At 38.5% G+C, this 26777-nt stretch overlaps 1 protein-coding gene across 1 annotated transcript; it reads right to left on the bottom strand.

Moving 5' to 3' along the window:
• trpm2 (transient receptor potential cation channel, subfamily M, member 2) lies at positions 1–26410 on the bottom strand. Its single transcript, XM_042425720.1, has 34 exons — positions 26272–26410; positions 25434–25537; positions 24159–24232; positions 23707–23875; positions 22305–22485; positions 21269–21435; positions 20998–21178; positions 20845–20906; positions 19881–20081; positions 19695–19797; positions 18624–18736; positions 17398–17772; positions 16684–16821; positions 16468–16597; positions 16219–16364; positions 15723–15835; positions 13290–13388; positions 12821–13046; positions 9740–9858; positions 9513–9645; positions 8516–8687; positions 8198–8378; positions 7875–8056; positions 6332–6464; positions 5178–5265; positions 4898–4982; positions 4652–4785; positions 4486–4550; positions 4147–4176; positions 3955–4041; positions 3790–3868; positions 3599–3700; positions 1270–1383; positions 1–1007 (listed from the first exon to the last, which is right to left on the bottom strand). Exons 1-34 carry the CDS (start codon positions 26399–26401, stop codon positions 891–893), a joined length of 4533 nt encoding a protein of 1510 aa, XP_042281654.1. The 5' UTR covers positions 26402–26410; the 3' UTR covers positions 1–890.
• Positions 26411–26777: the final 367 nt, after the last annotated feature.

Genomic DNA, 26777 nt, shown 5'->3' with positions numbered 1-26777 from the left:
TTGATTATGTAAAGAATAAAGATCACACATGAAACAAACTATAACATAAATGAACAACATACAAGGAAACTGACAGATGATGTTTTTCAGTGGAAGAAGAAGTACTTGGATCTTTTCGTAAAAGCAGCAATAGTAAAATATAAACTAAAAAAACAGTAAAAGTCCCAAATTCAAAATGTTACTTAAGTACAAGTGCAAAAGTAGTAGCGACAAAATATACTTAAACTATCAAAAATAAAAGTACTCATTATGCAGTAAGTTCCCTTTCAGCGATTTATATTGTCATGTACTGTACTTTATATTATTACATTATCATTATTATTATTATTATTATTATTATTGATGCATTACCTTATAAACTGCATTTTAAAATTGCAGCTAGTCAAGCTGGGGTTAATTTGAACAACCAATCATTTTCATCTATGACAATGGATAATTTTTTATAAGATAATGATATAATTTAATCTATAAAGCAACCAAAATGTGGAGTAAAAAGTACAATATTTCCCTCTGAAATGTGATGTAGAAGTTTAAAGGGGTGTAAGATGGAAACACTAAAGTGCAAGAACCTAAGAATTGTACAGCACATGAGTAAATGTACTTTCCACCACTGAGGTATTTATTTCAGTGTATATATGGATGTTTACACGTGTATGAAGTGTACAGCACAGTGTGTAGGCTAAACATACAGTTTGTGGTGAACATCGGTGCAAAATGTTGAAAAATAATATCAAGCAGCATATATTTTGGCTTTAGGTTCAAGTCTTTAGTCTTGCTTTTAATTCTGTGCTGCATTGCAACAGAATGAATCTACATCCGCTTTGACAAAAGGCCACATTAACAGGCAGAAGGAAACCTGTGGATGACAGGCAGTTACAGCAGCGTGAAGATCAGAACTTCTTGTTGTGCAGCTCAGCGACCTGCCTCAAAGAGTCTCTTTGGTTTGAGCTAAGTCTTGTTTTTCTGCTCACTTCCTGCCACTTAAGACAACCATGGCTGTGCACCACCTACGAAGAAAGACACCATAAAAACAAATAATTATATATATCCACTGTAGGAGGAATCATGACCTGAATTTCTTCCAAGAATATCACCCAAATGTAGAAGAAAAGTATCAGTCATGACACAAGAATTTAATTCTCTTTACTTCACACATACAGTACAATTGCTGTTCTAAATGAAAGCTAATGGATAAACTGTACTGTAAATGTGTAAAATATTGGATGCTATACATATTTTAAAATAATAAAATAAAAAGGTTCACACTACATTGTCGATTTCTGCCATAACCTCGCTCGTTCTGTCCAGGTGAAGGTTTAGGACAGTGGTTTCCACCCAGGCATTATCTGTGTTCCTGCTGTCGTCCACATAACCCTCAAACACCTAAAACACAGTAACAACAAAAAAGATCACTTGCAAGTCAGAATCAACAAATTCATCACACCGTTATTAATCATCTAATTCATTTAGTTCATAAACATTAATTCAATCTGAAGATTTGAGGCAGAGGCAGGGTGGATCAGTTAGTTTAAGTTGATAAGCGTCTCAACCAAATGCAAATATTTAAAGGTAGAAAATGTTGTCAGTTGATGTGATTAGTATTTCCTACAACGTTCAATGATTTGTGGAGATCTTCTCTCGCTCCTCATCATTAAAGGGGAAGGTGACTTTAGTTCAGCAGAATACTACACCAATTTTATTTCTTAAAAAGGCAAACATCTTCTTTAAGGAAGCTTAGATGTTACAATGTTGGCAAATGTCTGTTGACAGTGTTGCTTTTAGTGAGTCAGTTTAAACACATACTCTTATCTGTCAGAAAAACTGAAAAACTATCTCAGTCTGAAAAACAAAAATCAACTGGAAATAAACGTGAAAGTGTGCCATGAAGTCACTGATGTAACTTTAACTCTTGTGCCTCACTAGGAACCTAAAAGGACCCTTAGCATTTTATTTTTTTTGATTATTTTGGCTGTGATTATGCTGTAGCCATGATTTTTGGCAAAGGTGTGCATTTTTTATCCAATTTTGGAAATTCAACCACAGATCCTATATTAAGTCTATAATACTTTGTGTAGAGACAATACTAACTTTCAGCTTGTTAGGGCCATTTTAGGTCCCATTGAAACCTATTCAAACCACATATTTTGATCCTGTTGATGCTACTGCATAAATTCATGCATTCTGTCAAGACTTTCAAACTGAAGCCCTGGCTTCAAAATTTTAGTTTTTAGTATCTTCCAGCTGATTGAGACATTTTCTCTTTTTTAACCCTTTGTGCAAAATGCATGCTATTTTCCTGGTTCCACTAGGGGCATTAATCCTCTATCGGGAATACTGCAGCCAAGTATATTACAGCTTCAGTGAGTTGTATGTGTGGGTAGGGATGTTTAAAAGTGGTGTATGGAGAAAGTGGTGTGTATGTGCGTGTGTAGCCAAAATAATTTTAATCTGAAAAAGCATCAATTTCAATGTTGTTGCTAATCATTGGCATATCCCAAACTGTGATATTCAAAAAATAATTTCCCATTTTCCTTTAGCATATTGAAAATATTTCAATTTTTGTAATTTTTCTTTTATAAAAGTTAGGGGTATCATCACAAAAACTGGCATTTAAAGGATTAAAATTATGGAAATGAATGAATATTTGCTGGTTATGATCAGGTATGAAGTTAATTAAAAACATTAACTCAGTGAAAGTGGACAAAAATATTGATATATAATATTTTTATGGTGGTTTTTGATGGGGACCTTTTAGGTCCCTAATGTGCTCTATTGATAGTATCTTAAAGCGAGGCCCAAGGGTTAAAAGAGCTCAGGCCATTCATATTGGACTCAGCACTCTTGACACTATGAATTTAATGTGACGCAACAAGATGAATGAAATGACATCTTGTTGCAGTCAGATGGAAGCAAAAGTTGCATTTTGATACAATAGATCATAATCTTGTATCTGATTGTCTGAGGAAGTAGGTTGGGATGTCTGGGACAGCACTTGAATGCTTTTCTTCCTGTTTGTCTAATTGGAGGTTCATGGTATTGCAGATGAAGTATCTGATCAATCCTGGGACCTGTCTTATTCTCCCTTTAGGACACATTATCTGCCAGTTTGGCTGTCTCTTATCATTGCTGTGCTGATGATTTCCAGCTTTATGTACTTCTATATGAAACCAAGGGCACTTTCAAATTTGGCTACTTTACATATTTGTCTTAAGGAGATCAATGCCTGGATGTCACATGAAATTGCATCACAATAAAATTGGAGTTCTTGTCTTTGCACCCATTCAGGCTTGTGAAATTTTATATAAGTACTTGAACTTTCCTGGCTACTAAACCAAAGCTGATCTTCAGAAACCTCGGGGTCATTTGTGATTCCCAGATCTAACATAGGTCCACTAGGCCTCTCTGGTCACCAACTGTGCCCTGCTCAAAGTTCAAGACTCGTGGTGACCAAGCTCTTGCTGACCTATTGGTTTTTTAAAGGACATATTATGCTTTTTGTGGTTTTCTGTTATTTTTATACTGTTATAAACGACATTGCTCCTTTGGGACATTAAAGCTCTATTCTTTAAAGACAAACCAAAGTGTTGAACAAACCTACCTTTGTTCCCTCCGATACTTTTTCATTTAATTTTTCATACAATTTCTTCCCCATGTTTCTCTCAAGAGTCACTGGCAGGTGATGAGCAGATTCGACAGGTCCCTGAATTTTTAAAAAATGACAACTAAGCAGCATATTTTAACAGCTCAAACAGGTAAACCACCTGAGGTGAATGAAACAGTAGGACTCACCCCAGGTAAAGCCAAGGTTTGTTGGTGATCGTCTCCAACTGCCAGAAACTCCAAAACAGATCGCTCGCTGTCTTGCCAGCTAGAAAAACAACTTAGAAATCATGCATTGCAAACATGTGGTAGTGAAGACAACCTTCTTCGTAGCACTGTAAAGACACAACTTACCGTGTGAGCACAAGGTCTACATGCAGATTTGGACCCAGGCGGCTGAGTGCACCTCGTCCCCTGATGCCTGTCCTCCCTGCTGGGTTTCTAGTGACAGATGAGAAATTGGATACATATTAAGACATCAAGACATGCTTGTAAGGTTATTGTAAGTGCTATTTGACGCCTTGTGCATCTTATCAAGTATCATACCTGTAATTATCTAAGGGTTCTGATTCTGATCTGTGAGGAGAAAGAATAAATGAAATATGAGAGTTAAGGAGATAGAAGGAGGCTTGTAATTAGACAGTGGACCCAGAGTTAGGTCAGAGGGGTCAGTTATTCAAGCAGGAATTCATGGATCACTCAAGACCATTCACTATACACTATTTGATTCAAGATCAGTTGTACAAATCTTCATTTTAACTGGAAAATGTTTTATTATCCTGACAAAATCCCTCGTTATGAATCATCTGAGCTGCAAATATATCCACACACCAACCCTAATAGGAACAAAGCCTTATGTGTGGTCTTCTCATAGTCAAAACATACCCATCCAAATGGTCTGCACTGTCCTCTGGGGTATAACAAGTCGGCATGTATAAGCTGAACTTGACCTAAAAAAAAGACGACATTAAAACAAACTGGATCCAATATTAATTTTATGCAGTAAGGACCAGCAGTTGGTGATTTCATGATGGAAATTTATGCTATATACCTCCCATGGCACCTTCTCATCAGGCACCGGGAAGCGGTTAAGTTTGCTGTTCGGGTAGTGCAACTGACGGGCATTCACATGGAAGCTGTCCTCTTTTTCAGTTTTAGGGGACTCACTGTCTGTTGTAGCTGATGCTGCATGAAAGAGGAAAAAGTGACAGGAAATTTGCCATGTCACATATTTGCAAAATTATGATAAAAATATGCAAATTAACATAAATAAAAGATGAAGAATTTGGTAGCTGACTCGTTGCTTGTGTTTCTTTTGCTGCAAAACCCTGAGATTTCAGACTGTCCATAATCCACTGCAGGATTTTGGTTGACTGGCCAACCTGACGAGACAAAAGAAAACTGGGTCAAATACTTTTGATGACTGCTTATACAATGCTAAAGATGACCGTTTTTTTTCACAAGGGACATCTGGACATAGAATTCAATAAACACAAATTGGTGCACCTAGAAGAATTCATGTGAAATGTGACAGACACAGGTGCAACATTAGTGATAATCACAAATAAGGTCACAACCTGCTCCTCTACTCGGGCCAGTCTTTCCTTTATGGTGCCAGAGCTCATCTCCTCTTCCCTCTCCAGCCAATCGGTAATGGTGGAGACCCTGGGGAAACAAACAAACACAGTATGTATGTCTGGTATTTGTGGAATATCACTCCCAGACTGTATAATGTTATATACTCTATATACTCTGCTGTTATGTTTGGTCAAAGAAAGATTTGGCCTGATTAAACCTTAAAAACTAAAACTATTGTCCTGCATTATAGCGATAGTGTGACATTTTGGGAAACACGCTTAGTCACTTTTTTGCATGAGTTGCAGCTAGTTAGCTTATCTTAGCATGAAGACTGAAACAGCTGTCCAAAGGTAACAAAATTCCCTGTTTCCTGTCTTTATGCTAAGCTAATCTAACTGTCTCCTGACTCTAGTTTCATATTTAACAGACAGTTATGAAACTGGAGTTGTGTTTTTGTCCACGTGACAAATTGTAAGTCCAATACTTATGCTTCTTTTATCTCTGCTTTTGGTTTCCAACAACTCCTCAGGGAAATATCTGGCTGTTAAGCTGCTAGATGCTCTACTATGTTCACCAGCTAGTCACTAACTTTGTCTGTCTGCCATTTGGTGGTGAGCAGGTAGTGTGCAGTGAGTTTATCAGAGCTTTTCCATAAAAAAACAGCTGCCAACTGGAAATGAAACTGATGAGAGCAGTGAGACTGAACAAAAACAGTACAGTAGTGAGCCGTAAAACCAAAACAATGAGCCAAAAGATGCCAAAACGCTCTGCAGAGCTGAGGGAAACTGCAGAGTTGGGTGATAATTATCTGTTGGTTTGTCACTACAAACAACAAACCTTATCACATTATACATAATAATTGGACCCATTATTAATATAAAAATAATGATTAGTGCTGCTTTAAATTTAATTCCACCAAATTCATTGCAACTATTTTCACTGAGGGCTTAGCACTCAAGTGGGTTACAAGATAAATCTGAGGTCTCACAGGATGATTAATGATTAAAGAGAATAAAAAATGTATTTGTTGCTTTTTAGTAGTAACGTACAGGATAGTTTCACCAATGTGTGGACAAGGGATGTAGACACCACTGCCTTTAAAGGATTGTTATGCATCTACACTGGGCTACTGTATATTCCTGTGTCAGTTTACTTTTTTTTTGTGTCCAGGATGCGTTGCTCCATGCTCTGGTTCTGCTTCTGCTTTGTGGACAGCAGGTATCTGTCCTTCATCAAGGCCTTCCAGGACAACAGCTCTTCTTCCTCTGTCTGAGGAAGCTCATCCTCTGAAAAACAAGATGATAAAGATTGTTACATGTTTTTGAGTCATCTAGCTAATACTGTACTTACACATGCAACATGCAATACAAACCAGAAAAGACACCACTATTAAACACCAAGATCTCTGCTGGTGCATCCTCAAGACAGACCTGTCTTTACATCACATGCAACTCTGGAAAACACTGCACTGGTGAAATGGCAAGAACTCTGGAAAAGACACTGAATGAACAATGAACACAAACACCAGACTTAAACCTGTTCACAACATCAGCTACGAAGGGGTCGAGGTCATTGACCAGGAGTCAGTGGACAACCGGAGGAAGATCAACAAGGACACTCACATCTGACACCAGAGACGACCAAAATGACATATATATATATAGAAAAGGGACAAATACAGAAAAGCATCAATGAACTCAACAAATACTCTACAGCCATGCTAGCAGCTCTGTGAGGCTGTACTTAGGCAAAGTTCTGCTTTAAGCTAAATGCTAGCATTTGCATAATAACATGCTCACAATGACAATGATAACATGCCACTCCTAAGCAGGAATAATGTTTACCATTAAACACCATTGAAACCTTCACCAGACAACCTTATCGAGACATTTCACAAAAAAAAAAACAAAAAAAAAAAACATCAATTTGAACCTTGTGGTTGTCAGGGGATCACTAAAACCAATAGGATTCATCTTCTGGGAACCATGGATGTCTGCACAAAATTTCATGGCAAACCATCCAATAGTTGTTGAGATATTTCAATCTGGACAAAATCAGATCAGAATCAGAAAAAAACTATTTACAGAATGAAATAGTAATAGTTTTAAAATGAGATATAAAAATTGAAATGAAATATTGAAAGGAAATAAGAACAAAGGAAATATGGACTGTGCAATGAACAAAGAAATGAAGTGTATGGAATATATGAAGGTTGCTAAAATTAAATGTGACATGTGTGATAAATAATTAAATTATGCAACAGTGGAGGTTGGATGCAATGTACAATGTTAAATCCAGTTTGATGAAATATATGAAAGAGACAAGTGTGGGGATTAATCGAGGGATGTGAAATGTTAAGTCCAGTTTTATAACAGCACAGTTCAGCTGTATTTAGGGCAACAGCTTCTGGAGAGAAGTGTCTGTATCTGTTGGTGTAGATACATGGAGGTGGTCTAACAACTGACAGACTGACATTGCCACCCTAGAGCCAGACTGCCAGCATGCCTAAAAACAATCATGTAAAAACTCTCAAATAAAATTAAAAATTTGTCAGCTTCAGAAAGCAGGTCTAGGAACGAGGTATTTTTTTCTGCAAGGACTTGACTAAAAGTGACAATAATCTATCTCATTCAAGCACATTGGTCTAGAATCAGTATCATTTTACAATAGGCAGAAATGAATAATACAATACTTACTGAACTCTTTGTATTTGATGGGGGGCTTGTGCAGCACCACGTTCCTGATGAAGAGGTAAAGATGACTGAAGATGATAAAAGGAGGAGGGGCAGCAGGGCGGCTGTGGTACTCCTTAATTAGCTCATATCTTTGGAACTTCCATATTCTGTCTGTGTTGTCTTGCACTTCCTGGAACGTAAAGCTACACAGGAACACAAAGAGAGATAGTGGTGTTGCACTGGTTTTATATGTCTTTATTAAACTAACAGCAGGTTGGAGAGAAAATCTCACACCAATAAAATTATGATTGATTTAAGACACAGTGATGTTGAATAGAACTCACTTGAAGATAGCTATGAGCAGGTTGAGCAGCAGTATGTTGGCAAAGAGCAAGTAAACACAAAGCATGATGATGGTGAGCCACTGGGGGAAGGCCGGTGTTTCGTTTTTGTTCAGCACTGGACACTTGGGCTTCAGAGGATCGATGCCATCCACACTGCAAGAGTTTATGTCAAACGCAGCATCTGCAGACAGCGAAGAGATAAGAGACGACCAAGTGTTAGCCTCTTAAAAGCTAAAAGGGTGAAGTGTCCTGTAAGAGAAATGTGTCACAGTGTACCAACTACAAAGAAAGTTAGTATTATGTTCCATCTCCACTCACAATCAATATTTGTGGGAAAATTCCCAAATATGGTCAGGTACGGCTCATAAACAGCCCCCCGGATGATCCAGTCCAGCCGATTGTCATTGTCGATGAGGATGCCTTGTTTGGCCACACCGTACGCCACCACCCAGATACTCAGCATGAACATGAAGAAAAACATATCCATCATCTGGAGGGCAGAAAAAACATTGGTTACAAGTTAGAAACACTGAAAAAAATGGACAAAAAGTGTCATGTGCTTTATGTACGGTTGAATCAATTAATCGATAAGTTGTTTGGTCTATAAAATGATAGAAAATGGTGGAAAATGTTGATGACTGTATCCCAAAGCAACAGATACAACCTAAAATGTCTTATTTTATCCCAACAAATGGTCCGCAATCCACAGATAATCCGTTTACTAACACAGAGGACTAAAGAGACCAGAAAATATTCACATTTAAGATGTTGGAACCAGAGAATTTTTTGCATTTTTTTCTTAAAAAAATGACTCGAAATGATTATCATAATAGTCAAAATAGTAGATTAATTTTCTGTCGATCAACAACACCGGGTATTTAGGTATTTCTTTTTCAGCCATACGGGACTTAGTCAGAGACATTTTATTAAAATTTTACATTTAGTACCTCATAAAGTTGCATTTGTCCGTATATACGCTGCCAAAAGCATCACATCTATAAACTTTGCAAGGGCAAGTTTCAGCACTGAAAAGGTTGTCCTGTTGTGGTTAAACACACATCACATCTTAGTGGTTTGACTGACTGAAATCCAGTCTGGTGGCAGAGAGATCAGCTGCAAAACTTGGTTCAAAAACCATTTTTATTTAACACAAAGAGCACATCTCATCTGCAGACACCAGGCCCAGTGAGGCAGAAGCCTCTTTTTGTATTAGATAAAAGATGTTCATAGCATTTTGTGTTCTGCAGTTACTCCCACATTACATCAGGCCAGTATTCATTATGTTTGTATGTAACCCTTGTGTGCATCCTCTCACCATCCTTCTGACTATGATGATCTTTGGTCCCAGAGTTTGACTGATGGTGAAGATCGCCATGAGACGGAGGCAGAAGACCACAAAGTCGATGCAGAGGAGGATTTTACCCGCATACAACAGCTCAGTCGTCAGCCTGAAATAGAAAAACGTGGTGATTCAACAATAATGCAGCAGGCATGGGGCACTTCAATGCCCTAAAGTGTTTGTCTGGGAGGAAGGAAACCTACCTAAATGCAAGGCCAATAATAAAGAGGATGATGGACAGAACGTCTAAAATATTCCACAGGTCACTGATGTACATCCTGGCTTTCTTCCGAAATCCAAAGCCATCAGGATCATGAAAGAGCTGAGACAGAAAAGACAAATTGATAATGATGCAGTGACAAATATTTCTTGGAGTGAAGCATACTCCATAGCATACCCCTCAGTGGAGGCTGGTCCATAGAGGCAGAAGAGGTTGATCCTCCTCTATTTTTTGAGAGGCAAAAGGGAGATCAAAATACAGAAAAGAATATTTGGTTGAAATAAACCATTACCAAATGTCAGTATTTTTTCTCTCTTCTTTGGAAAAAAATCCATTGCTGAAATTCTGTTTAAAATGCTTCAACAGCGACACCTGCAGGGAGGAGGCAGGAGGAGAAAGAGCAGTGTGTGAAGTAGTGGTGGTGGTGGTGGTGGTGGGGGGGGAGGGGGGACAGAGGAGGATGGGTGCCTGCTGACCTCCGCAGGGCGGGATCTCTTACATTGGACTCAATGTATTTCATTCTTTTTCATGCTAATCTGTGATTGGCCATGACACTAAAATGACGCTCCAAGGGAGGACGTCCTCCTTTACCAATCAACAACCAGAATGCAATATTTACATTGAGTTGGTCCAATGATATTTTCCAGAATTCATCTTCAATTCTCTCCACTGTAAGGCAGAGTAGCAGCAGTGGATAGCTCCTTGCGTTAGCCAATGCAACAGCTGGCTTGTTGTAGCAGCCTGAAGGACTCTTTATACATCCACGGAAGGACTGTTAAGGACTGTTGTTAAGCTAACGGGAGAATAGATCTGGTCTGTGCAGCGCAGCAGCAGCAGGACGCTGCCGGGGAGGCTGGAGAGAGAAGCAACCGGAGAAACAACCAGGAGAGTTAGCTTGTTTGTCATTGTTGCTAATGATATCAGACTGGTTAGCCAGCAGCCACAAAGTTCTGTTAACTAACAAACAAGATGACCAACAGCTACAAATGGACGTTATAACATGAATACTTCATCTCCATGATAGAAAGAAGAAGACGTCAGATAATGTGAGTCAGATACAGCTTCTCTCTCTCTGTCTCTTTGGTCGCTAATTTCATCTCTGATGGTTAATTGTCTCTGTGTGGCTTTTTTGTGTTTTTTATCTCCTTAACAAGAATGCAGCAGAGATCATATAATGTGTTGTGGGTAACGTTAGTTTGCTTGTTGAAGTTACAGTGAGCTGTCTGGACTCACTCATTCATTCGTTTTTAATTGAGTGGTTGTTCAGTCACCTGTTGATGTGTGATTAGTGAATGAGTGCAGGAGGTCTGGCTGCTTGCTTCTGACAGTTTCTTTAGTTCATTTTTAAGCTGAGCTGTATATTGAGTAATAAGCTTAAAGTAACTGGAATAACAAGTGGTGATCCATACGGATCGCCCCCCACGGTTCGGCAGGCATATGAACTGCGGATTAATTGCAAAATTGAATGTCTCATTTAAGACAAAGTAAACAACTGCTGTAAGTAAAAGTCATGGACTGACAGCGTGTTGCTAACAGGGATTTTGAAGAGCAACGATCAAACCAGCATCTAACGGGTCAATGTGACATTTGAGTTATGTTTACCTGCAGTTTAATGTGCTGCAGCTGAGGAGCTAATTAGCATCTAGCTGCTAACTGACGTTAGCGGTGAATGTTTGTTATCATCAAGTTTTGATAATGTGGACAGAGGCTGTTTTGTGCCTCATATTGCAATAACTGAGCATTGACTATTTTATATATTTTATTTTATTTTATTTAAACATTGGACATCTTAAATGTTGTTTTCATTTAAGACCATGGGCAAAAGTTCCTTGCTGTTTCTGGCTGTAAGTGTGTTATAGAATAAATGGAAAACAAAGTTTTATTTGTCTCCCCCCTTTTTTTTTCTCGCTGATCCTAATAATGATCTGATCCGTGATACGATCCGAACCGTGAGTTTTGTGCTCACGTTAACACCCCTAGTGTTAACATGTCAGCTTTGTAGACAAGGCCTATATTTTGTATATCGTACATATAGATAAGGGTGTGTAAGTCATGTATTTGATACATGCATTAATACTTTCTGATGTGAACCTACACTTTTAGATCTGTGAGTGTTTTTAGTGTTCAATCTTTCTAGTATTCAGCACTGATCTGAACCTGTATCACAATATAAGCATATACTTCATATATTTCTGTATACTAAGAAAATACATACGAAACACATGTAAATCATGTGATATGTTGTCTGTTTTTGATGAGAACATAAATTTGTTGTCACAATAGAACAATACTATAAATTAGAATTTCACTTTGTTGGTAAAATGACACATTTGAACCACTCCATGGCTAAAATGAGCACTTCTTTGTTTAGAGACAATATGTATATGCTAAATGTCTTTAAAGAAGCAGCCTTTACACCACTCGGGGGTTTTTGTTTTTGAAAGCAAATTGTTTTATTGGCATATAAAATTGCCCCCCAGCCCTGGATTTCATCAGGTGGGGGACAATGATATAGTTTGATGCGGTTTGTTGTAAGATTCCATGTTGGTTTTCCTCCTGTCCTCTCCAATTTTTTGAATGACCAGCCGCCACTGATACCCCTTGACCTTGGTCATGCCTTTATAGAAAAAAGAACGAGACACAATGCTGGCATCTACATGGATATAAACTTGTTCATGCGAATTGTTTCAAAGTTATTTACCTTACTATTTGTCCTATATATTTTGTACATCACAGTGCAATTAAATGTAGTTAAGTTGAGTCCATAAGACATTGAAAAGGGCTATTCGGTTGCCATTTTGCACTTTAACTTTGGATTTCTGCTCTTCCTGCTGATGTTTTTCTCAGTTCATGAAATCGTTTCTGTCTCCAGAGCAGCTCTGCTTCTAAGACATGTTTGCTTGAGGCTGTCAATAAACCATTGAAATAAACCATTAAGTTTTTATGCTGTGATGAGAGAATCAATACAGTAAATCAACACTAAAGTTTTAAATTTTGAAAAATGTTGCAATCAGTGATGTCAAAGCAGGTACTTGTACATGTCTGTGTGTCAGCAGTCTCTCACCTGTCTGACCTCCTCACACACCAGAGAGAACAGCCAGATGTAGAGCAGCACCTCTGCAGCAGACGGTGTGTCCTGGAAGTCGATCATGAGCACCCAAGCGAACAGGAAGAGGAAGGCGAAGTAGGACACTATATTCCAGTAAAACTTGACCTGCGGAGAGGTGTACAGGTAGACCAGTCTGGACCATCTGTCCAGAGGCTTCGGGTCCTGCAGGCTGGTGGGGTCGCTGTGGACAGAAAGTGTACAGATGTTCAAGAGACAACCTGATGTTTTCATGGTGAACTGGTTATTTTCCACAAGTGACATTTGAGGCACTTGAGAAAACATTTCTGTTTTTTTTTCTTGTTTTCAGCTAATCAACTTGCTTACACCTCCAAGTTAGGGTTAAGGTGTCTATAAACTGTGAAGTGGTCACACAGTCAGATAGAATCAAGGTAATTTGTAATCCATGTATTAAATGTCTACTCACCGGCCACGAGGCTTTATTCGAACTGCACTTCCTGTCACCTTCTCCACTGTCTTCGACTCCTCCCTCTTCTCATTTTCCCTCTGGATGAGCTCGTCACGTCTGTGGAGATTTATTGATAATTCAGTAAGAAACACTTTTGAACATCTACAGATGTGGTACAAGTGGTAGCACAAATATGTTCACATATGTAAAACCCTCATCAAAAACCCTTAAAACAAATTTATACATGATTGTAAATGGGATAAAAAACATCTAAACTACTTGCAGCTTTGATAATGCATCATGAATTATAAACATGAATCAGTTCTGGTTGGCAAAGAAAACAGTAAACTGTTAAGTGTTGCTGCCACCAGGTGGTGTCTACAAATAACTGTGTGCACAAGTATTTTCTGAGGCACAGGGACATAGATGGGATGCTAAAACTTCAGATAAACCACTGCTACATTACATCAATTGTATGAATCAGTAATGAATGATTACTTTTATATTTTTACACAGTAATATAAATATTTTACATTATATCCTGTAGATAGAAAGTATGTTGACTGTGCAGAACAGCCTCAGGCCAGCGTGATATGCTGTCATATAGATATAAACATAGCACAAAAAGTAAGGAAATTTGTGTTTGGTAGATTATTTCTTTGTTGTAACAATGCTTCTTGGCAATAAATCTTATACTGTTGGAAAGCCTGTTTATTTCCCTTTTAAATGGTGCCACATTTGTAAGGATGAGCAGCCGAGGTGAGTATGTGGGTTGCACCCATGAAAAATATGCCAAATCTTCTCTGCTAATGTCAAACAGCTTATTCTGCCAGTGACTCTTGTTTGGTGTTTGGTGGATTGGATGATTGAAGTTTGAAGAAACAAGACATTTAAAGGCAATTTAAAAATGTATTCATTTAACAAACAGGAGCCTCAGTAGCGTGTGGAAGAACCATACACAGCCACAACAGCCTGGCACCTCCTCCTCATGCCGGTTGTTGTTACCACAAAGAAATAATCTACCAAACACAAATTACTTTTTGTGCTATGTTTATAACTTTCTAGATAGTTTTCTAAGAGGGAATGCCTCCAGTTTCTTTGAAAGATAGAGGAGGAGAAACTCCCTTATGACATAATATGATTTTTTTATTCTTGTGATTAAAGAGTACAATAAAAACCATTTGACCTTGTCAAAATATCATAAAATTGCTTTGAATTTTGTTGAGTATCCATGATGGCAATATTGTTTTAGTTTGTTAATATGGGAACATCATGAGGCAACAGGCTTTGCTGATAGAATGGCTTCTGTAAGATGGCTGCCCTTACAACACGTACAACACGTTTACATAACATGGCATCATGATTTTTGCTTTTTCCAAATATAAACTCATTTGGATTTAAAAGAAAACTGTCAACTCTTCTTTATTGCTCAGGGTCCGAGGTTTTGTGCCTCTAACATCACCTTTGTATATCAGCTTTAGAAACAAGTGATGTACAAATGGCAGCAGTGCCGACTTTGTCAGACCAAGTCACACCAGATAGACTTTTGTAGAGACTGTGTAACAGATCTGCTGAATCAATGAAGTTGAATTATGTGTGGACTTGTGGAGAGAAACAACAGCTTCTGACTGCCATCCCACTTCGTTCAACAAAAGATGGTTGTCTTTGTTTGGCATTTATGGTGATGACTTGTTCTCTCTGTTGTATTTTCAATCAATAATTTTGCATTTTTATGTCTCACACACCTGCACAACAACATATTTGGCCTGTTTGTAGCTCTGTATGTGGTCACACTTTTTCTGTGGGAAATAAATACAAAGTTATTGTCTGACTTCTTTTAAAGCTGAGATATTCAGGCAATTGGCATTCAATTTATTGTGACTAAGTTCTTATTACATTCTTGTAATTTAATCCTTGGTGGACGTTTCTTCGTTTTCTTGATGAGAGATAAATGAGTAAATCGATACCAGAGCACCGTGGTAGCCAAATTGTTACTGCACATGCCACATAACTGTAATGTCCCTGATTTTAATCCGTCTGGTGACCTTTGCTGCATGTCGTACCCCTCTCTCTCCCCCTTGTTTCCTGTCCGCTTCTCCACTGTCAACTCAAAATGCCCAAAAACATATCTTTAAAAAAAGAAGAAAGAAAATCAATACCACTCTCATAACTGTCCATTACGTGAATATGTAGCTGGAAATGACACTTTGTAGTTTTATAGGGGATGATGTGTCCAGTAATAGTGCTTCCACCCTGTTTCCAGTCTTTAATCTAAGCTGAGTCACTGTAACCGGCTGCTGGTAAATTCACTGTACAGACATGAGAGGGTACTGATCTTCTCAAGAAAATGAATAAGCATTCAAAAGGTTGAACTATTCCTGTAATTCTGGGAAAGTTTCCAGAAAGCACATGCCCAGACCAGCAGTGGTGGTCTGGGCAGACAGGACTCACCTGAAAGTCAGAAAGCTGGTGTAGATAAGCGGGAAGAAGATCATGCAGATAAGGACTCTCCAAACAGGGTTGTCCACTGAAAGCTCACCACACCAGATCTGAGTCAGAAGAGCCTGGAAGACAGACATGTTAGCAGTCTGTTAGCAGTCATACTGTATCTGCAGCAATTAATACTGCTGAGATTAAATACCAATATACTCTAGAGAATTGAGAGTGTATGAAGTCTCATTCATCAAGTTAAATTCAATGATCATTTGCACAGTTTATCCATATTTGTGTTATTGGATGTAAATGCGATGATTCTCAGTATATTCAGCATTCATAGTGTAATAGACTAGAATCTTGCACTGTAAAGAAATATTGTTTTTTGTTGTTGTTTTTTTTACAGCTATAATAGCTTTTTCTACACCAAAAAGTTTTGTACTCAACATGTTGTGTGTCTTTGTGTGAAGTGGATGTTGTTGAAAGATAGAGAAAGAGTAGATGTTTTCTCTACCTGAACACCTGACAGAGCTACAAAATTCTTATCATCAGCCTCCAGTGCCAGCCTAAAGCATGTTGTCCTGCCCCAAGATGGTGACGCACGAACCAACAACCTCTGAGCTCGCTCATTGTCACTGTTATAACACTCACTGAACACACCTGGGACACACACACACACACATATACATACAATGAAGACAAATGCTAACCTTGAATTATCTTTTCATCAGTAAAACCAATCATTATGTCTGTGTTATTATACCAATGGCATGTTCCTCATAGTGACTGGCGAGTGCTCGCATGTCCTCTGTCTCATCTGCACCACTTCCCTCCTCAGCCATTTTCTTCAGGATCTTACTGGCTGCCAGAGCAGCGGATATGCAGTCTGTACACTGTGCAATTACAAATACAGACACAGACAAGCTGATATACACACAATGCAAAATTAATCTGTATACAGTGTAAGTGTTTTGATCACCTGCTCCCAGGCTATTTCAGCCAGCTCCTTATTGTTCTGGACAACAGCCCAAAGAAAAAGGTCTCTGCCTGGATCCCTCTTTGCTTCAGCGTTGTCCTCCCTGAGTGGAGCTTTGGAATCCGTCTGACTTTTAGACGGCTGGAGGAAAAGTGAAGGAAAGCAATGTAAATTGAATTAATTGCATGTTTTGGTGCAGGGCCTTAGCCAGGATTTTAGTAACCCTGATGTCATGAGTTTAATTCATCTCAACTTCATAAAATTTTGACTAGACACCAATTTGGATTTTTCTTATGTCTCTTTTTTCAGTTTCTGTACATTTCATCTCCCAATATGCTCTAAACACCTTCTCCACTCTGTCCAGAATAAAATTCTGTTTTGAAAATACTGAATTATTTATCAATTTATTTATTTGTTGGCCTTAAAGTATTCTGTTATAAAAATACTGGAATCAGTCTAGAAAATACTGCAAAAATGTATGTTTCTGAATTATAGAATGTAAATACTCACAATTTATAAAAATCCATAAAATCCCACAAAAAACACCAAGGACACAACCTCAGTGTCTTAGATACCACGTCCCTGATTTGCTGAGTGGTTATTTATAGTCCCAAGGGTTAGAGTTGTTACACCATATTCATTCAGTCACAATGTGTTTCCCACAGCTCGGTTGCCATTCAGTGTTTAAGAGAAATTACTGTAGATAAACAGACTCACTGACACTGATGTATCCTCCATGGACATGTTGAAGTCATTTGTCGTGGTGGAGGGAGGGTAGAGGTGCTGTGTGAAACTGCCCAGCAGGTGGCGCACCTCATCAGACACATGAGTCATAGAGATGCTTTCACTTTGCACTGCCTGAGCTCGAGCCCTGATGCCCAACACTTGCTTCATGCTGCTGTGAGAACTGTCGACCCGCTTGACAAGCTTGTGGAGGAAAAAGCAGCGGGGCAGCTGTTTGTAGAGGTCACATAGAATGTTCTCGTTCTGCAGGAAATCACTCAGATTCACACCGTTCTCCAGCAGCAGACTCACAAACTCAGGCTTGTTGCCGACCAGGGCAGATTTCATGGCCCAGTGGAGGTCACTGGACTATAAGATGGGAACAAAACACATCAAAACACATGAACATCCTGAACATTATCTGACCACTGCTAGTTGTAACAGCATTTTTTTTTCAGAGCAGCACATTTCTCTCATTTGATGTAGAATAACAGGATTTTGAGGTTATTTGAGGTTTTGGTATAGCAGTATGGGAAGTAGGGCAGTCTTTCATGACACAGTTTATAAGATTTTATGACACACTTGTCCTCTGCACCTCGTATCTTTTATGATACGAGGCTCAGAGAACAATTGTTTAAACAGCCTGTGATGGTATGTTTGTACTGTTTAAAATTTTTTGAGGACTGCAATAAACAAGATGTTGACATGAAAGTACATACAAATTCTGTAGTTGTTTTGCATGTCTTGCATTACAAATGTCCATATGGAAATAGTAAATTATGCAACAACACAATTGCGTCTTTGTTTTGACAAGTTTGAACGGCTTTGCTTGGAAACCTGAGCATGAAAAACATGACTGCACCCGCTTTCATTTTTGTCACATACAATGTTCTTTTTGGTGGCACAAAGGTTTACAGTATTTATTGTGTATGTTTAATGTGTGTCACATTGGGAACAAGAGGTTTTTTTAGAGAGTAATTTGTTCTACAACATTTATGAGGATCACCTCTCCTAAATGGTCTTGTCCTTTTAGCTCAGCACTTCATAGGGTTGATTTTCATGTTTTTCAATCAGTCCGTTGTACTTGTTTATTATATCTTAATAATAATGACGAGAATGGTTACAACACAGGGTCAGGTTCAGACGATGGCCTTTATATGTCAATCCTGCATCTGTGACGGATTGCTGCTGGTGTTGGTGTTGTATAATTGCAGACTCACCTCCCACTGACTTTCCTCAGTGAAGATCTCAGTCTTAGCTATGTCCACCCGGTTCCAGGCTATAGCCAGTTCCAGCTGCCTCTTCCAGGCCACTGACTCGCAGGTCTTCGAAGCTGAGTGGAGAATTTATATTGTATATTTTTGTGACACCCACAACCAATTTACATCAAATCAACAAACCGACTGCTGCAGAGCTCAAATTTTCGATCAACCATTTAACCATTTTGTCCTTAAATCACCAGAAAATTGAGATAAATGCTGCTTGCAATGTCTCACAGCTCAAGGTGAGGGTGAGGGTGAGGGTGAGGTTTTTTTTGCCTGACCAACAGTTTAAAACCAGAAAATACTGAGTTTACAGCGCTGTAAAACAGAGAAAAGCAGCAAACCCTCAAATTTAAAAAGCTGGAACTAAATCAAGTTTGTTGTTTTGTGCGTTATGATTGACTTTAATGATTCCTCATATAAAATTTGCTGATGATAATAAAGTAATTGCTGCAACACAACATAACCTGAGGTCAGAGGTTTAACAATGCTAGATACCATGAAATGTTATCTGATTAGTTTAGTGCCTATTACTGGCGAGACTTTACTTACAAACAAAGATTCTACTGAGCAGGACAACTCCCTGGAAATCATTTTAATAATATCGATGGAGCTCAGTGATGGAAACTACTGTGTATACAAAGCAGTTGAGCTACAGTACAGAATGATGAATCATCATGATCAAAACACAATGCGAATGTTCAGTATTGTGGATACATTTTCCGTGTAGTGCACTTTGGCTTAGTATACTCATAATAATATCCATTAAGCTAAATGGGCGTGATCTATCGTTCTCAAGACTAGTATGAGGCAGGATGGATTTGCATATTTTTTATATGAATATATCAAATGTAATTGTCAATGTATCTGACTATATCTGACTCTTGGCACATCTGATACCACAGTCCAGTCTAAGACGCAACATAATACCTGTTAAAACTTGGCACTGAGCCTTTATGTGTTCATGCACTGCAGTCTACAGTCAGTCTAGTCAGTTATTGAGTATCTGTGTGGAAACCATGTCCCCACCTTTAAGGAGTGCTTGAAGAATGGCTACATCCACTTCCCTTTGATTGTCCTCGCTTACTCTGAATACTGTCAGCAAGTGAGACATCCTGATGATGTCCTGAATCTGGCACAGAAAACAGACACAAGGTGTTTCACATCAAACTTTGTGTCAAGCATCAGTTGCAGCAGTTTAGTACGTTCAACTACCTGCTTGGTCCATTTTATTATCTTGAGGTCGCTGAACTTTTCGTACTCTTGGCCAAAGAACTTCTTTAACAACTGGTGGATGAGGGTGATAGTGACCCGGGTCACCGGCAGTACTGCTGCCTGGGCGATCACATCTGCTATCCTCCCCGAGCCCTCCAAGATAACACATGGTGTACCATTCAGCATGGCGTTATAGATGGTCTGAAAGGAGAAACATACAGACGGGTGACAAATTAACGGAAAAACTGGTAGAGGCCTGAATGCCTGACCCCTACAGTGAGGGGATATGATGGCTCTGTTATGCTTTGGGGGGCATTTTGCTGGCATGGTTTGGGTCCACTTGTCCCCTTAGAGGGAAGGGTCACTGCAAATCAATACAAAGTTGTTCTGAGTCATCACCTCTATCCTATGATGAAACTTTTCTATCCTGATGGGAGTGGTCTCTTCCAGCATGACAATGCACGAGGGGTCACTTAATGGTTTGATGAGTATGAAAATGATGTGAATCATATGCTATGGCCTTCGCAGTCACCAGATCTCAATCCAATTGAACATCTATGGGAGATTTTGGACCGACATGTTAGACAGTGCTCTCTACCACCATCATCAAAACACCAAATGAGGGAATACCTGTTTGAAGAATGGTGTTCATCCCTCCAGTAGAGTTCAGAGACTGTAGAATCAATACCAAGGCTGATGAACACATTTATTCACTACTCATTCATTATATTTTTTTAACTGCAATGTCTACATTTTTCTATATTTTATCAATAATGTTGTAATGTGACATTCTGTTTACGCATTTCTTCACTCTAGTAGATCTTTACCTATAGTATGTACATTTTTTGTTTTATTTCACACTTGCTTTGGCAGTGTGAATGTATGTTTCCCATACCAGTAGAACCCCTTTGAATTAAATTGAATTGACAAAGACAGAGATGGACGCAGGACACTGATGACTCACATCCAGAGTTCCTGGTCCTCCGTCCAAAACCACGCACACGACAGGGATGGTCACACCGCTCTCTAGAGGTCAGACAATGAAACATCTAATTTTACAAACTGGACTGATAAAACACAATCAGATATGAGATGATATCTGTAACATCAGCTCAACCTTTGTTTCCAAGATGCTTTCTGGAGATGTATTTCTCCAGATGGCTTCGCAGTTCGATCTCCACCCCGTATTTTCCATGGGTCCCATCGTCCACCAGCAGGAAGTGCGTGTGGTTGTTGTCGAGGCAGGACAGGTGTCCCTGGTCATTGATGTCCATCGAGTAATGGGCTGGGAAACAACCCTGAGAGGGAGGAGGGGAAAAGATAGAAGAAGGCTATGTGTGGCCACAAGAAAGACGAAAAGCCAAGTGGGTAAATGTATTGTTTTGTACCTCTGAATGCACCAATGCCTTCCTCTTGTGAATGATTCCCCATGTTGCCACTCCAATAGCCACGATCTGGCCCTGCATGGAGCCGCTGCTCAGAGCGTAATCCCTCACAGCCTGCCCTACATGCTTCATCACACCTGCATGGGTTCCACCAGTGATAATCCAGGCACCTGCATACAACACAATATGTGTCCAAAACATACCATATGGCCAGAAATATGAGAGATGTTATTTGAGATTGCGCACAAATGAGATCTCAATGTATCATTCCAAAACCATGGGCATTGAAGGAATAGGTAAAGGAATAGTTCATGATTTTGGGAAATAGACTTATCCACTTTCTTTCTGAGGGTTAAAGCTTACAAATGAACATGTTATATCTCGTTTGTTTAATCCCATGTAAAACCACAACTTGTTGTTTTTACACTTCTTTTTATGCTAAGCTAAGGTAAATTGCTGCTGGCTGTCATGTCATATTCAACAGACAAAGTGATATCAATCTTCTCATCTAACTCTTGGCAAGAAAGTGAATAAACAACCACTCCTTTGCTATAATAACAATATATATATATATATATTATATTGTTATTATAGCAAGAAGGGTGCAGGCTATATAACAGCCTGCACTCTTCCAGGAAGAGACTTTGGACCCTGGAGCAATTTGATGGGAAACTTTTGGCACAAAGTTAGAAGCACACTATTGGCTAAAACTTTAATGTATTAGGATTAAGATTTATTTTAAATGGAACAAAGAGCTATAGCTCAAACCAAAGACACAACTTCAGATCAAAAGTAAAAGTGTTGTTCATTGTACATTATATTTGACCACATATCATAACACCTTTGCATGAATCTGAATGAAGGTGATAAAAACAGATGAGTTCCAAGATGTGGTGGTTGCAGGGACACACAGAGACTCCATAAATGAAAATGTACTCATAAAACACATGCTGTAACAGAGTCTCTGGCTAATCATTGGTATACAACTCGACATCTCACACACACAATTCTCTCTCTGTGTGTCTCCTGGCTGACCTACCTGTTGTCTGGGCCATTTTGATAAGACCTCTGTGGAACATGTTCTTGAGATGAGCCTTCAGATAGAAGTTCTTGGCTCCTCCGGTCACTGATATCAGCAGGTTGGGAGGGGAAAGTTTCCACTGTTCAGTCAGTAACTGGTACAAGACCTCAGGGCTGGTGTCTGTGGACACTCGTGCATACTGAGAATGAACATAAATGAGTCATTCTGCCGAATCGGTGCCATTTGCATGTTGTAACTTAAAAATTAAACTTCATTCTGTGTCTTTTTTCAGCACTGTATCTAATAACACACGTTTAACCATTCAAAATGTGCAATGGTACATATCAGGCCAAATTCTTCATATGAGTAACAGGACTGAAAGTAACATGACTGAGTTTTAAGCATAGCATTAGCAAATACATGAAATGTTACTGCTAATAGAAATAACATTTAGCAAGTGTTTACCAAAATTGTCTTTAAAAAAAACAAACATAATAACATCTAAGAAATAATTATGGAACAGGACTGAACGTTGAGATTTACGTTCTCTCTGTTGTTTCTAAATGACAAATTCTTCATATGAGTAACAGGACTAAAAGTAACAGGACTGAGTTTTTAGCATAGCATTAGCAAATACATGAAAATATAGCCACATGGCATCAATTTGAATAGCATGAGAACATTCAGCAATTTCAATTGGTTTACCAAAACTGTCTTTAAAAAAAGCCAACAACATAATAAAATCTAAGAAATAATTTAGGTAACAGGACTGAATGTTGAGATTTACATTCTCAATCATACTTACAATTTAATCAAATACACAGAAAATAGAGTGAAAGAACTTTCAAGAGACTCAAATGATGCTGCTTCCTGTTGATCACTGACTTTTGGAATGTCCTAAATTTTTAGAGGGAGGAATGTGTCAGGGTAACAGGAACGAGTGAAAACCCTGGGACACCACTAAAATCTATATTTTATCGAACATATTATGAATTTTCTGATGAGAAAATGTATTTTATGTCTAAATTGGAAATAGAGTCAAACAATAATACAAAAAAATAAGATTTCTGAAGGATTCAAATCTTTATATTTCATAGTGAAGTGTAGTGTTAGAGAGTGGGGATGGGCTAAAATCCTATTTTTTCAGCATTCTAGGTAGTTTTTATTAAGGTTTACATGATGTATCTTCAAATTGCAATTTAGACAAAGTGCAGGACACTTTTCTTGATAATATAATGTATTATACAGATACTTTTCATGCACATTTATGCATGTAATGTCCTCAAGATGGGAAAGGCACTGATTCTGCAGAATGGCCCAAATACAAACACAGATGTGAAGGTATGTATATAGACATGCAGGGCACATGTTTACGTACACTCAAGGTAATGTTAGATACATTAATCAAGGATTGTTTCACCTTGCCAGTCTTCTGTCCCAAACCATTAAATCTGATGTCTCCAAAAGCATCAGTGGGCACTTCACGGACATGTCTGTGTATGTTCCACGAGTCGCCTGTGAAGTCCTCTGGCTTGATGGCTTCATCCACATGATCAGTCTTTGAGTAGCCACACTTACAGATATCCTCTCTAGTGAAGAAACACATGTGAATACTTAATTATTCAATATTAAACAAGGCAGTTAATCTACACAGCATTAATGGAAATGTATTTTCTCAGTGGACTGACAGTTTGAGGAAAGTGGAAACTACTGGAAACAACTAATGGATGCCATTAACATGTAACTGCCCTCACAGCAGCTGAGGGCGATGCCTCCTCTTGTATCGACACATCAGAGAGCAGACGGCATACTGCAGCAGGAACTACAAGATCAGACTTTCAGTCAAACACAGTACAGAGCAGCTCAGCCTACCTGTCACCTTTTTCAAAGAAGAAACATTCCCTCTTGTGGATGTTGTCCCTGATCCAGGAGGCAAAGGTGTAGCGCTGGAAAGAGGGTGAAAAAGAAAGGTGCTTAGAGGGACTGGCTGTGCTGATCGCCAGAGAATGAATCAGCTGTGACTCCAGCTCAGCCTCTCCCATCCTTGACGCAACATGGGGTCTATGGTGCACAGATCTACCTCCAGCTGTTCGTAGGCAGCATGACAGGAGAGAGTAGCTTTTGCAGTCAGTGTTGTGGGAGCTGGCTAGCATGCAGCACTGCATCAGTGATGTCAGAGCTGAGCTAAAGCTGAGCAAGCTGCTAAAACCAGACCTCTCACTTACAGGACAAAAAGTAGCCAGGCGCCCATCTCTGGATCAATAAATAACTGCATCGCTGAGAGAGGATTAATTACAGATTTATTCCAAAACAGCACTATGAAAGATCTACCATTTTAAAAATGTAGTGTAGTTTGTAAATTATTGATTGTACTTGTATGCAAGGCACATTTTTTTTCACAAAATGACACTGGTAGAAAGAAACAAAGTACATTCACTCAAGTATTTCCATTTGATTTACACCTCTTCTACTCAACCAATATTGTAGTTTATATATATACATTCATTTAACAACTATATTTACTTTTCAGATTAACATTTTACATATAAAAGAGATGATGAGTTTAGAAAATATGAATAATATGAATAATATTATATATATATAATATTAAATATATATAATTATTATAAATTTGACCTCAACCAACTACGACATTAAAGTACCGCTTACAAGTTAATACATGAACGATAATGATTCAACAATAAATTAATACAACATGACAAGGGTTATCCTGCACGAGTACTTTTACTTTCGATACTTGAAGTACAGTTTGTTGCTAATACTTTTTTGTGTGTATTAATACTTTTACTGAAGTAAGTAATTTGAATACATCTTCTGAAAGTATCAGAGACTTGATGTGGATTTCTTCAACCTGAAATGCAGGTCATATCTTTCCCACAAAATAGTTTTAGGACATTTTCCAATATGCCTCTTTAGTACACCAGTTTATATATTCTCCACAGGTACTTGCAAATATCTTGAGAAGCAAACCTTTATATTTTAAATATATGTGTTTTTTCACATTACAGCATTGTTAGAAGAATAATTATGTTCTGTAGCTAACCTATGCAATACAAATAAAAGGAATCCTCACACTGGAAATTGTTTAATCACAAGAGAAAACGTGACAGACAAACACTGACTCACCTTTTCAATAAAACCACGCACTTGACTTACTCCAACTGTGTTCTGCTGCTGCTGCTCGATCATTTGCTCTGGGTGAACCTGAATCTCAGACTTAGGCAGCATTTCTGAGGGAGAAACAAAATTGTCATAATATCAGTTGTGACCCTCTGCTTGGAGAAAGTCTGAGGAGACAGGTGGTAGAGTGTGTATCTCATCAGTTATAGTCTCAAAATCTATAAAAACTACAGAGCCTGGGACTTTAGTATTCTGACATATGCCTTTATCTTGCTGACTTTTGACCTGTTCTGCATTATCTCTACTCCCTCTACAAATGCCCCCTGGAATAAGCAGGAAACTATCAACTCCAACAAATGCAGTGCCTGATTGAAGACCTATACCTACAATAGCACATATTTAATGTCCACACTAACCAGTTGATTCAGTCGCCATTCTGCAGCTGGAATAAATCCTTCATGATCTCAACTGGACAGAGAGGCTATAATTGTCTTTTTATGTTGCCCTGTTGAATGGCTCCACCCTCACAAAACAATATTAACCTCCTCCCCTTGCAACTCCTGCCATCTACTGCCTCTGCTTGAAAAGATAATCACAGCAACACATTACCACCAAACCAAAGGCTAGTGGTATATATATATATATATATATATATATATATATATATGTATAAAAATATGAGCTGCAAATACTGACGTAGGTGACTCACCAGTTTGGTTCACCTGTCTGAGATTATTACATACATGTACCTTTTAGTGCACATATTTTCAGATCTCAAATGGAAGATAAGAAAACTCAAGCTCTCCAATTTTGCAAACATTACTTAAAAAATAAATCTACATACCCTTCCTGCTGCCTTCAGATCCTCCTTTTACTTGGATAAACGACAGCAACAACATGAAGTCGTTTCTGGTATCTGACTTGAACAACACAAGTGTGTGGAAGTGCAATGTTTCATGTCCTTCTCCAGGCATTACAGCACTTGTTGCCAGGCAACACCTCAAGAGTATTCAACGAGGGATCTTGTTACTGAACGGAGCATTCTCGTCAGCTGATGTGTAACTTCATTAGAGTGATTTAAAACTACATAAGTGTCTGTGTTTAGTCATTTCTGTGTGTGACTGCTATGATAATTATCATATTCCCCCCCCCCTTTTTGTATTGGTTTGTTTGAGTGTAGTTTTCCCCATTGTCTTTTGCTCATATGTTGCCTGTTTTCATATAAAATATTATTTAAAAAAAGATAATTATCTGTTTCCATCTGTTGTCTCATCCATTCTGATCCAAGTTGTCCCAAACATGTTAAAGAGCTGTTGGATAAGAAGAAAAAGAAGTGATGAGCATCCAGGA

Source organism: Thunnus maccoyii, chromosome 11, assembly GCF_910596095.1.
Source record: "Thunnus maccoyii chromosome 11, fThuMac1.1, whole genome shotgun sequence".
Classification (NCBI taxonomy): domain Eukaryota; kingdom Metazoa; phylum Chordata; class Actinopteri; order Scombriformes; family Scombridae; genus Thunnus; species Thunnus maccoyii.
This window is presented reverse-complemented; position numbering and strand designations above follow the sequence as displayed.

Coding starts and splice junctions, on each gene's coding strand:
- trpm2 (XM_042425720.1), bottom strand. CDS start 26,401: ATGCCTGGAGAAGGACATGAAACATTGCACTTCCACACACTTGTGTTG. Junction 8,379..8,515: donor TTTTCCCACAAATATTGATT/GTGAGTGGAGAT, acceptor CGCTGTCTGCAG/ATGCTGCGTTTGACATAAAC. Junction 1,384..3,598: donor AAGTATCGGAGGGAACAAAG/GTAGGTTTGTTC, acceptor ACTGTGTTTTAG/GTGTTTGAGGGTTATGTGGA.